At 49.7% G+C, this 13,333-nt stretch overlaps 1 protein-coding gene across 1 annotated transcript in view; it reads right to left on the reverse strand.

Moving 5' to 3' along the window:
• MED24 (mediator complex subunit 24) overlaps positions 1-12,609 on the reverse strand; it is a 34,851-nt gene extending 22,242 nt beyond the window's left edge. Inside the window, exons 1-8 of the mRNA XM_077806128.1 lie at positions 12,537-12,609; positions 11,788-11,926; positions 7,519-7,601; positions 6,906-6,944; positions 4,503-4,576; positions 2,176-2,399; positions 1,394-1,505; positions 452-602 (exon numbers count right to left, since the gene is read on the reverse strand). Of these exons, the coding sequence (XP_077662254.1) occupies positions 452-602; positions 1,394-1,505; positions 2,176-2,399; positions 4,503-4,576; positions 6,906-6,944; positions 7,519-7,601; positions 11,788-11,917 (813 nt within the window). The 5' untranslated portion in view covers positions 11,918-11,926; positions 12,537-12,609. The remainder of the gene's footprint in view (positions 1-451; positions 603-1,393; positions 1,506-2,175; positions 2,400-4,502; positions 4,577-6,905; positions 6,945-7,518; positions 7,602-11,787; positions 11,927-12,536) is intronic.
• Between the last annotated feature and the right edge of the window lie 724 nt (positions 12,610-13,333).

Below are 13,333 nucleotides of genomic sequence, written 5' to 3' on the forward strand. Positions count from 1 at the left end.
ACCCCCTCCACACACGCACCCTACTGCATGGGTCGTCAGAGGGGATCGAACTGTGAGCCTCTTGATTTAAAAGCAGGTGTGTCCGCCACTTGAGGAGTAACCCCATTCTCCACAGGCAAAAGCAGACTCCTAAACCTCCTACACGGACCAGCCAGAAGGGTGGGGCAGAGACCCACCTGGCATTAATGCGGGTGACACACAACTGGATTTGGAGGGAGTCATACTTCCCTACATTTCTTGCGAGATCAGGGGCCAGCCTCGGCCTCACCCCCCTCTGTGCAAGCCAGACACCAAGACGAGAAGTGACCTGCCAAGGCCAGACAGATTCAGCGCCACAGCCGGGATCAGAGCTCAGGAGGCCCGGCTTCCAGTCCCACTAGGCGACACTGCCTCTCTGAGTCAGGATTCACCCAGGACAGTGAGAAAACAAGCTGCTGCTCCTTCACTGTACCTGCATCCGCTTCACCATCATCAGCTGTTCCACGAGAGGCTGGGTCTCTCCTGTGAGGTTCATGGTTCCTTCCAGCAGCACCACGGCATGCACGGTGGGGAAGCCAGTTTTGTTCAGCTGCTCAGAGTGGGCCGAGAGCATGGTGGGTATGCTGCAAAAGAAGAACAGTGGTAATCGGGCAGGGGGCTCAAGTGATGGTGGCGGAGACCCTACACCCGCCAGAGCTGAAGGTCATTGGGTTTCAACCCTCCCCTACGCTGCTTCCATGTCTAGGTCAGGATGGGCGACGGCCCTTAGACTCTTCTCTGGTTTGACAGACGAACTTTTGGTCACTGGTGTTTAACACCCTGGGCTCTGGGCAGTCCTAGGGCTTGTCCACATGGAGAAGCGAGTCCAGAATAAGGTCAGGTGTGAATTTAAAGCCTCTGGCTATTCCGGAATAGTTCCCTGCATGGACACTCTTAGTACAGAACAGAGTCCACATGGGCGTTATTCCAGAATCGCTATTCTGGTCATGTTCCCATGTAGACAAGGCCAGAGAGTTAAAGGGGAGAGGCTGCTGAGGGGGTATCATGAGGGGCGCTTCCAGCCTGGGACGCAATGGAGTTCCACCTAGCCCTGCATCCTCCCTCCCCCGGCCAGCTCCCAACAGAGGCACAGAGGGGCAGGCCAGGCTGCACAACGGGCAGAGGAGATGCCTGGAAGGCATATGAGGCTCTCTAACCACCAGCAGAGGAGCCGGGACCCATACAAGGGTGAGAGCAGAGTCCACAGGCCTCAGCAGTGAGCCCGCCTGGGCTGTGCCAACGTGACCCGCCCACTCGTCCCCCAGTGCTGCTCCCATGACTGCCCCGGCTGTCCCAGCCGACAGGCAGAGCAGGTACACGGACCCCCCGCCAACTCGTAACCCCAAGCGCACAGAAGGCAAGGCAGAGGGGCTACCTCTTGATGAGGGAGATGCACTCGTCCGCCTGGCTGTGCAGCTGCAGGTTACTGAGGCTGCTCAGATTCTCCCCCAGTTTGATCAGCGACTGCTCTATGGTGCTCCACGAAGCTAGAAGGAAAGGGGAGGGGGGTGGAAGGCAAGATTTTCAACGTAGGGATCCCAGGGAGGATATGAGAGTCCCAGTAGGTCTGTACAGCTGAGAGGTCCTGACGAGGGCTGGGATTTGCCTAGGAGCCCAAGGGAGTAAGCAGCCATATCCCATTGGATTTCAGTGGGAATGAGGTACCTGACTCACACAGGCGCCGGAGGAAATCCCAGCCGAGATCTGTGCTGCCGCAGAGCTGCTCTGGGATACAGCTCGGCTTTGCACAGCGCCCTCTCCAGGTGTGCTGGGGAAAGTCATACCGCAAAGGAGCGAGTCCGCAGCAGCCATTAGCTCCCGCGGACTCCTCCTCCAGGGCAGCGGGGACTGGAGGGCAGGCAGCGCGTATGTCATGTCAGGGAGCAGGTGGCTACAGCGATTGAGACAGCAGAGGAACTGGGGTTAGAGCAGCAGGGACAAAGAGAAGGCTACGGGAAGGGGAAGCAGTGATGGCACGGCTTGGCTGAGCGGGATGAAGGAGAGGAGGAGTCAAAGACGATCTCCCAGGTGATGGGAGGATGGCAGAGAGAGAGAATGGGAGGAAAGCTCAGAAGTTCAGGTTTGACCATGGCAGAGCCACCAGCAAGACGAGCCGAGGTGAGAGGGTGGGATGGACGGAGTAGCCCAGCGACATACACGTCTCCTCCAGCTTGCCGATGTGAATCAGGGCCCGGTTTTTGGTGCTACCCAGGATCTTCTCCAGCCGCTCCAGGCACATCTTCAGCTGGTTCTCAGCAGCCGCCTGGTCCAGCATCTCTTTGAACTTCTCCGTATAGAAGGCTGCGCAGCGCAGCATCCAGTTGAGGGCGCTCATCAGGGCCCGGCACAAGCCAATGCACTCCTCTGCTTTGCCATGGCAGCTGAGAGAGGGGGGCAGAAGAAAAGATTAGGTTTGAATGTCTCATTATGGGACCTTCCCCTTATTCCAGCTAGCCAGGCTCCCCCACCACCACAGCATCCAAACACCTAACAATCCTACACCTAACTACATCAGGCAGGGCTGTGAAAAAACCACGCCCTGTGCAACGTAGTTACAGTGACCTAAGCTCTGGTGTAGACATGGCTAGGTCCATGGATGAATTCATCCGTCAACCTAGCTACCTCCTCTTGGAGAGTTGGATCTACCGTAGTGAGGGAAGAACCCCTTCCGTTGCTGTAGGAAGTGTCCGCACTACAGTGACAAAGCAGCACGGCTGCAGCGTTTCTAGCGTATACACACCCAAAGGGAGATGCTCAAGGTCACACAGAGAGCTGGGGAATTGAACCCAAATGTCTCAAGTCTCAGCCCTGCACCTTAACCACTGGACCATCCTTCCCCCTATTCACATTGGCTGAAACATGTGGCTGAATTTCATCCACCTGTTGATGTTTTTCCCTCCTCAACTCACACAGAGCACTTCGTCACACTTATAACCTCCAGTGTGGTTGAAAAATCTCACCATCACGGGGTCTTCCTGGCTTCTCTGGTCTTCTAATTAAAGGGATATACTTTTCTAAGCCTGCAATTGAATTATCTTGCAAAAAGTGATCAGCATTGATCGACACACTACGGGGTGGGAGTTCTCCTTCTGGAGCACAAATCATTTGGTTCCAGAGGTTTGGATCTAATTAAATGGAGGATCAAATTAACCAAGGACTGGATGACGCAGCCAGCTTTGCATTTGGCCAGCGGCAGCTCCTTGCCAACACTTGGTGACAAATTAATATTAATTGTTGCAATTCTGCTTCAGGAAATAGAAGAGCAGCTATTTCCGCCTTTCTACCCCATCTATTCACTCCCCGGCATACGCTACGCTCAGCAATATCATTGACGACTTTAAACAGGTTTAGCTGGGTTTTAAGGTAAACTACAAGCATTCCGGGTTTTTGAGAAACTGTTTAATGCCCCAAATCATCAACAGAACATCAGCCCCTCGCTCGCTCTCTGGACAAGGCTGCAAGAATGGCCAAGGTGTGTCCAGAAACAGAAGTAGCAACGGCTGCAACAATGAGGTGCATTGGCAGTGCTGGGTGTACACGGCCCAGGACCGTGGAGCAGGAGGTGCCGCAGGTGAGGACTGGGATGCATTAGCAGGGATATAAGCCCTCAAATGTATGGGTTTAAGCCTACCAACTACTGGGGGTCAGGAAGATATCTTTCCATGGAGGCAGGTTACTCCATAATGCCAGATGCAGGGTTTCTTGTACCTTCCTAAAAAGCAGGCACTGGCCATGAGCAGCAATAGGACCCTGGCCTGGGCGAGCCACTGGTTTGAGCCACTCTGGCAATTCCTATATTCCCTGTGTTTAGTGCAGCTGTGTGGGGCGTCCAAGACCTGACTAGCAGGAGGGCTGTCAGTCAAGGTGCACAGGCAGAGCTGAGGGAAGTGACCTGCCCAGCTCCTACATCAGGGGTTGCCAAACTTTTGTTCGGCATGACCTCATTGTAACAAACCATTTCCTCCTGGGACCCCAGACAGCAGGCGATGTCATTTTCAAGAGCAAAACGGCATCTCTGCACAGCGTGACCTCGCACACACCATAGGTGAGACCCCGTTGCACGGATGATGCCATTTTGCTCTATAAAATGGCGTCCTCCATGCAGCGTGACCTCTTACATATGGTGCGTGTGAGGTCATACGGTGCAAAGGATGCTACTTTGTAGAGCAAAATGGTGTCCTCCATGCATCATACATGGAAGGTCACCAAGGGCTTGTGTACACCCCGGATCGGCGGACAGCAATGTAGTGTAGACAAGCCCCAAGTGTCATCCTCCATACACTAAGGGCCTACTGGCTGATGGCACGACCCCATCTGGGGGTGCGACCCACAGTTTGGGAACCGCTGTCCCACGTATCCACTACTGCTGGCTCATCAGTGTTATCGATCTTTGCCTTTCAGGGGCATTAGAGCAACTCCTCCCACAGCATCATCACGCAACCCTTCAGAAGAGAGCACAATGTAACACAACAGCAGCCCAATACCTGAGCCGATCACAAAACATATCCATGATCTCCAGCAGGGACTGGACGCAGAGATCTCGGGAGAAGTCATCGAACTACAATACAGGAATACAAGGGGATTTTAAAATCAGAAGCGTTGAATATAGATCTCAGTTTTTAAAAAGAAACATTAAGAGACAGTCTGTGACCCACTCTAGGATAGGACAGGGCTCCCTGCCAAGAGTTTGTATTGGCAGCTAGTTCAACAGCTACTCAGAAATGAAGGCTGTATTAATAGGAATGTTGTAGGCAAGACACAAAGTAATTCTACCACTCTACTCAGCACCGATAAGACAGTTCTGGGCACCATGCTTCAAGAAAGATGTGGACAAATTGGAGAAAGTCCAGAGGCGAGCAAGAAAAAATGATGAAAGGTCTAGAAAACAGGACCTACGATGAAAGAATGAAATAAATGGGTTTGTTTAGTCTGGAGAAGCAAAGACTGAAGGGGGACATGATAACAGTTTTCAAGTACGTAAAAGGGTGTTATAAAAAGGAGGGTGATAAATTGTTCTTCTCCACTGAGGACAGGACAAGAAGTACTGGGCTTAAATTGCAGCAAGGGAGGTTTAGGTTGGACATTAGGAAAAACTTCCTGTCAGGGTGCTGAAGCCCTGGAACAAATTATTTCGGGAGGTTGTGGAATCTCCATCATAGGAGATTTTTAAAAACAGCTTAGAGCAGCGATACTCAGAGTTCAGTGGTTCAGGAGCCAAATTAGTGACCAACATTACCCAGAAGAGCCACAATCATGTGAATTCACTGTCTCATTTACTACAGCACCACTCAGATGTAAACAGTGTGACAAGGGGAAATATTGATCGATATAATTTTCATAGCAAATACGTTAATAACTTAGTGCAAGTTGATAACTTAATTGGTTAACAACATAGTAAAAGCCTCCTGAGTGGTTAATAATTAAATCACACAGGGTTTTAATATCACGTGCTGCAAAGAGCAGCAGGAGACACTTTAAATAGCCACTTGCGGTTTACGAGCCTCAGTCTGAGTATCACTGGGTTAGACAAGTGCCCGCCAGGGATGGTCTAGATAATACCTAGTCCTGCCTCAGTACAGGGGCCTGGACTCAATGACCCATCAAGATCTTTCTAGTCCTACATTTCTATGATTCTAGGTCAATGCTTCTAAACTGGTGGGTCGCGACCTGCTGGGAGGGGATCATGAAAGGCAGTCAGGGGGCTACCAAGGGTTGGAAGTTTTATTACAATCTAAAAAAGAAAATCTCACTCCCCCACAGCCTTAATGCTCTTACCCTTCACGTGATCTCTGTCAACCTCTCGACTCTCACATACACAAATAAGTATTAAAGCATTATCATCATCGATCCTTTATTCCCTTTATTTCTATAGTAAACATAAGGGGTTGTGAAAAATACCTGACTGAGAACAAGGACTCCCCACTTTAAAAGGTTGAGGAACACTGATAAGGTAACTTATTCTAGCAGGACACTAGCAATCTTTCACATGAACCACTTTTAACTGATAGCACCCTGTCCTGGGAGCGCATTTCCCTCTGTCACCAAAACACAACGTCTGCATGGGCAGATTTTCAGAATGGTTCATTGCCCAGTAAGAACAGCCAGTCTGGGTCAGACCAAAGGTCCGTCTAGCCCAGTATCCTGTCTTCCGACAGCGGCCAATGCCAGGTGCCCCAGAGGGAATGAACAGAACATGGCAATTATTGTGTGATCCGTCCCCTGTCGTCCACTCCCAGCTTCGGGCAGTCAGAGGCTAGGGACACCTAGAGTATGGGGTTGCATCCATGACCATCCTGGCTAATAGCCGGTGATGGACCTACCCTCCATGAAGAGTGGGAGCTGTTGGGTGCTGACTACTTGTGAAACTGACCCTTCACGTGTAACCTCAGCTCCTGGGACATTTAATACAAGTTACACTGGCTAAGATGTTAACACTGCTCCCATCAAGGAGAAAAAACACTAGTCTCTGGCTACGACACTGCATTAACTGGCAGCGCTACATCCCAGTGTTGCTGGTTTTAAGTATTAACCCCTGGATTCCCCCACCACGGCTGGAGCTGTCGACTGCTGTGAAAAGGATGTGACAGCATGTGGTTTTAAATGTGTCGTGCACACGTTAGATGGATTAGGCCTTTCAACCTGCCTCGCAAGGAACTGCGCGCAGTTTCCCAAAGCAAAGGCAAGTGATCTCTTTCCACTGATGGTGAACAGCCTGTTCCACATAGCAGGGACACAGAAACAAGCTCTTTGGTTTGTGCCATCTGATCATTGCTGACTCAGCAAAGGATGCCATTTTCCACTTGACCTATATCTGGCAGGAGTCAGTGGGACAGAAATGGACGCATAGATTGTAGGTAAAATGAAAGACGGCATCCGTCAAGATCTACCTTACTGATGGCCGTCAGGACGGTGGAATAAGACACCATCTAGGAACAAAAAAAAGAGAGCAAGAAAGTTATTAGCTAACATTTTAAAATGCAATTGCTGTTGCCAAGGAATAATGAGGTCATTTTACAGCTGCGCTACTTGTCTCTTAAAAAGGGGCTTTGGCAGTGACCCAGCACAAATTTAAACAGACATTTTTAGGTGCTTTACACAAACTTCACATTAAACTACAATTTTAAATAACAAGCTAAGGAAAGCAAGAGTGTCTGGCAGCTGAGGAACTGTCTAAAGGGCAAGGGATCTCTATGCCCGCCTGTATGCACAGGTCACCATCAGAAGCTTTATTGCTTTGGCACGTACTGATCAGAGGGACACTCCGCCACTATCTCCTTGCAGAGGAGAGAAGCATGATCGAGTGCCGCACTGGGAGACAAGAAATTCTGCATTCTAATCCTGGCTGTCCCACTGAGTCCCTCTGTGGATCTAGACAAGTCACTTCGCTTCTGAAACTTGGTTTTCCAGGAGCAACAAGTCCCCTAACTCGGGGTTGGGAAGGTTAATTCATCAGTGTCTGTAATGCACTTTGAAAAGGAGAAGTGTTACCGAGGTTGTTACCTGGGAACTGATTGCATATTTCAGGTAGGACAAGATCAGTGGGTTGGGTGATGGGCCAATCATGGCCTGTTCAAGGAGAGCTTCTGCAATTAAAACAAGAAAGGCCGGAGATTTTAGTTCAGCTAACACATAATCTCCCATTGTGGGCACATCCCACAAGCAGGAAGGGAGACAAAGAAAACATTGCTGATCCCAAAGATTTAGCACGACGTCGTCTTTAAAATAAATGAACCCTACAACTGTCAATTCCCAGTAGCAGAGGACAATAAATAACTTAGGAAGCATAAAGTATCCTGCCGCTAACTCAGCTCTTGCAGACAAGCTTGGGCCAAAATGGACCCCACTGTCTGAAAGTTGCTGTTATCAATGTGCATTACCCCTCTTCCAACTTACTGGGGCCCAGTGATCTGGGAGAAAACCTCCGCTCACACACATCTCTTGGATGCTGCCACAACTGGGCGGCTTTTGCTGTTGGTTCCTGAACTCTCCAGGCCTAGCGAATGGCCCCTCTGCTGAGAATGCCCATGCACTTTGGGTGCCCGCTTCCCCTGGCAATCTGCCAGAGCTTGGGTTTGGCAGCTCATGAGTGCAGTGCATGTCCTATCTGTTCAGTCAAGCTTTTAAACTGCCCATTTGCACTACTGCAGCAGAGCACGGAGGCTGTCTCACAAAGACAGATCCATATTTTGCAGCCTTTGTTTTAATTAGTCTGAGGCACCCAGATGCTGGAGGTGGAAACTGCCATTTGGGAATCACTGAATAAGTGCATCCCTCACTTTCTTGGAGGGCAACCGCTCAAAAATAATGCACCAGTCTGAATCCCCAGACAATAATAAATCACAAGCACTGAATCAGAATTGTTGGCTGCAAAACACATCCTAGAGCTTGCTCAGCAATTATGGACACTCGGAAACTAAATGCATCTTTCTGCTCACCAGAGAGGGAGAATTCTAATGAAAAGGAGGACTTGTGGCACCTTAGAGACTAACCAATTTATTTGAGCATAAGCTTTCGTGAGCTACAGCTCACTTCATCGGATGCATAAAAGTGGAAAATGCAGTGAGGATGTTTTTATACACACAGACCATGAAAAAAATGGGTGTTTATCACTTCAAAAGGTTTTCTCTCCCCCCACCCCACTCTCCTGCTGGTAATAGCTTATCTAAAGTGATCACTCTCCTTACAATGTGTATGATAATCAAGGTGGGCCATTTCCAGCACAAATCCAGGTTTTCTTCCCCCCCTTTTTTTTTGGTAACTTTTCCCCTTCCCGTCATCCTGTAACCAGGGAGCATGACACAACCCAGGCAAGACATCATGATCCATCGCGTATGCATCACTACAGCTCCGCCAGGCACTGGGGCTGTTCTGGCATCTCGCTACCAGATTTTTTCCTTCGGTTTTTGGATTTGAAAGCAGCATCTGAACGTTAAAAAGGACCACTCTAGGGCTAATGCACAGTGGGTTTAAAGGAAATCACCTCGTCCGAAATTATGAACAAGGAGGATCATCAGAGCTATTCCAAGTGACAAACAAGTCCTCCCTGGACTCCCCCAAACCCTGTCATTATTTGTATTATGGTAGCACTGCTAGAAAACGCAATCGAGACCAAAGGCCCATTTTACGGACACATCATAAGAGACAGTCCTTACCCTACACAGACAAGGCAGGCAGTGGGTGAAGGGAATACAGACACACAGCGAGGGGAACAGACTTGCCAAAGGCTGCACAGCAGTGACAGAACTGGGGCTAGAACCAAAGTCTCCAGAGTCTACCTAGTGCCTTTCCACTGCCTCCCATCCCCCTGCCACCGACACCACTCAGGTTAGCCTCTTCATAACGGGCAATCACTGGTTCACCTGTGCTGCCTCATTTCTACAGAGAGACTCTGTTATAATTGATATGGGCCAAAAGTTTCAACTCCAGGAACCTAAAGTCAAGCTCCCGCATGCAGATTTAGGCAACGACCTGGACGTGCCCTATATGCCAACAATTCTGAACGGCTGCAGTTCCCCCTGCCACAACAGAGCTGAGGTTACGTGGCTAAATCTGGACGTGGAGCCTAACTTTAGGTACCTGGGTTTGAAAATATTAGCTACAGTGCCCAAACGGTGCTAAATACTGCAAAAGGCTAGAACTAGGCAGTCTCTCTGCCCTGAAAGAGATTATCATCGAATAGGATAAAGCGCAGACAAAGGAGCGAAGGCAGGAAACAATAGGCAAAGAGGTGCGTAGGGCTGGGAGGAGGAATACACAGCCGCTGGGGGTGGCTGAGCTATGCATCAGGTTAGTCTCTCAATATAGGTGCATTTTTAAAGTTACAATTTTCAGAACTTGAGGGGGATGGGGGTTAGCCATAGCCTATCACAATGATATCTGAAGGATTTTTATCTTGGGAGTGATTTGCAGTACACGAGAGTTATAAGTGAGAACTCAGAGTCACAGATCTTCCATGTGGATCATGTGGTACCCAGTAAATTCTTTTGTATGACAAGTATCAGATCATGCAGGGCTTTAAAAACAAAATCTGTTCACCACTGGTGAATGGGGAGCTTTCTATAATTAGGGGCAGGGAGCACTAAATTATAAATTTTTCCAGCTCTCAAAACACTATCTTTCTAATCCTTGTAGTTGTAAAGAGCACGCTCCAAATATAAATACAGCGTTGTCTTCCTGAGCCTGCAGACTGCCTCAGTCCCGCTGCTGCTGCTCAGAGCTTTTCCAAGCAGCAGCACAGCAAAAATAATAGAACACTAATCAGTTTCACAACTGTGAAAATAATCATGGACATTTTACTCTTCTGCTGCCCAAGATGGCTAACAGCAGAAGCAGAAAATGGAGCTACTCACAAGGGACAGCGACTGTAGCAGAAGAATACACCCTCTGCAGCAGCTGAGGAGATGGGGTTGGATAGAGTAGGAGATACCTCACTTTACAGTAGGCTTGCAATTGAAGGGCAAGCAAAGGAAGAAAGAAGCAGAGCGGAACTCTTTTCCATCCCAGCAGGCAAGGTGAGGCTTCAAAATTTAGCAATTACCCTCTAGCCAGAGGGTGAGATTACAAAAATGGTACTCTCAGGCAATGTCCAGGCATAGCATTATAGTACCCTCCTTCTACCCAGCAGGTTTGAGCTGCACTTTTCACGCTCATCCCTGGGACCTTACTCCTCTGGCCAGTAGGTGTCTGGTAAATTCTGTAAACCCTATGTTAATGCACCAATAAAGAACTTTTGAAAGGAACAGAAATGGGATCTCACAAGTGAAACAAAGAATTCCCCACCCCTCACTTAACAGAAAATGGACCCAGATGAATGGAATCGCATGTGGGGAAGATATGATCTTAGGTTATGGGAGAGCCAACCCTCATCTAGCATAATTAGGACGTTCAGTCCAGTTCTCCATGTTGGTTTGAATGGGGAATATTTCCCTTGAAAACCTCTCCTTTACATCAATTCAAGAACAAGTGATTTGTGTTCGTTTACGCAGGGCTTTCAAACACACACCACAGCCAGGAAAAACTAACATGTTACCATAATTGGCATAAAAGCCTGGCAATTATTTTACCTACGTATATTCAGCAGGTACCAACATTTAGCAGGATTTGTGTCAATCTACCTTCTTGAACTGGGATGAGAAAAACAAATTCTGATGGTATCTGTGGGTCGGAAAATGCTTTCAGTTTTTTAATAAACAATAATCCCGAATGCTTATAACAACAGAAATACCTAGTTCTTATACAGCACTTTGTATCCTCAGATCTTTAAGCACTTGACAGGGGAGATAAGGATCATAATCCCCATGGTACACGTGGGGAAACTGATGCCCAAGGTCTCCAAGCAAATCAGTAACACAGCTGGGAAGAGAACCCAGATCTCTTGGGTCCCAATGTAGTGCTCTGTCCACTAAACCATCCTGCATCTCTCAGTGTCAGTAATACCTCAGCTAGTTATTGCAGCCAATAATCATACTTTGTACCCCACTCATCCTAAGATTTACATACTTGGCTTTAAGCACGAGTAGCCCTAGTGAAGGGCTCCACTCGTATATAAGTCTTTCGAGTGCAGGAGCCTTCATTCCAAAGTTTACTGTTGGGGAGTTTTTCAGCCCTGATAAGTAGGGCAAGTTTACACGCTAGCACAGAAACAACACTAAACATAATACAAGTGCAGCACTCTGCTTTTCCGGATCATATGTTTGTCTCACTCTGTACCAAACACATAACACAGACAGACATGTGCACCCAAGCAGTCAAAGAAAACAAAACCCTGACCTGCCAAATTAAGTATGTCCCAGGTGGCTCCTTTGGGGAAGAATTTCTTCATGTTTATGGCCCACTGGTAATCACTCCACCGCTCTTTCCAGGCCTGGAGAATGGCCTGCTTTAGATTGACAACCTTCATCTTTCCGTTCTGAAAGGGAGAGACGGATGATACAGCAGCTTGTTCACAACACCATTTCTCACCCATTCCTCTCATAGATTTAGCTCACCCACACACCTCCCTGGGGGGCGCTATAAATTAAGCATGCCTTTTATTTCCGTAATAAAAGATTTACTCAGGAGGAGGCAGGGCAGCCTGGTTCACCCAGGAGGCTGGGAGCCAGGACTCTGCGGCCCTATTCCCATGATAAGGGGGAAACGGCAGCGTCCACCAGTTAGAGCAGGAGCACGGGCTCCTGGGTTCTAGTCACACTGGGAGGGAGCATAGGGTGCTGGGGGGCAGGACTCCTGGGTTCCCTTCCCACTCCCAGATCTGGGGGACAAGTGTTTGCAGCAGGGGAGTAGGAGCCAGGACTCCTGGGTTCTGCTCCCAGCTCTGGGAGGGGGCAGCTCCTGTGGCTAGAGGTGGACGAGTGAAGCCCCCACCCACCTCCCCCAGTGGGGCAGCCCCATCTCCTATTAGCACCCCTTTAACTTGCTTATAGGGGAGGGGGAAGCCCCCCCCCCGGAAACACACCCAGGGTCTCTTCCCCCCCAATCCCCCCACCCAGAAACACACGTGGAGGGGGGGGCTCCCTCACCTTCCAGCCCTCGCAACCAGCCGCCAGACATCACCCCCTTCAGCCCCTGGGCTCCGCCATCTTGGCACCCACCAACAAGCCCTCCGCTGATTGGCTGGAAGAGCGCCGCGCGCCGCGGAGGCTGCTGGGAGGGGTAGTTTTTTGCAGCAGGCTGCCCTAGAATCATAGTCTACCTGGGTAGGAAGGGACCTCAGGAGGTCATCTAGTCCAACCCCCTGCTCAGAACAGGACCAACCAACCCCCAATTTTTGCCCCAGATCCCAAATGGCCCCCTCAAGGATTGAACTCACAACCCTGGGTTTAACAGGCCAATGCTCAAACCACTGAGCGATCCCTCCCCCAGAGACAGAGACATCGGGCCGCCCCTCTGACCTGGGTGGGGTGGGGCGGTGAACTTTTCCAGCCGATAGACAATCGTAGGATTTTTTTTTTTTACTGTTATTTGGGGGGGTTATTTATTTGTGCCCCTTCGCCAGCTGGAATCTATAAACAGACATTTGTGCTGGTCCCCGGCAGCTTGCGGAGAAATGGAGCTGAATCCCTGGGGGTGGGCGCCGCAGCCAGAGGGGCTGTGACCCGCCCCCATCCCACCCCGGGAAAGATTCAGCGTGCATCGTTAATTACGGTTATTTACCGTACTCTTCTTACTGTAGTGTGCGCCAGGTGCCAGGCACTTCCCAAACACCCAGGAAGGCTGGCACCCACTCCCAGTCTGAGTTGTCTCTTCTCCAGTCAGTGGTTTTCAAACCACAGCCCCCGAGCAACCGGCTGGGCACTGGCATTGGGCAGAGCTCTGG

The sequence above is a fragment of the Eretmochelys imbricata genome, chromosome 27, assembly GCF_965152235.1.
Source record: "Eretmochelys imbricata isolate rEreImb1 chromosome 27, rEreImb1.hap1, whole genome shotgun sequence".
In the NCBI taxonomy this organism is placed as follows: Eukaryota; Metazoa; Chordata; order Testudines; family Cheloniidae; genus Eretmochelys; species Eretmochelys imbricata.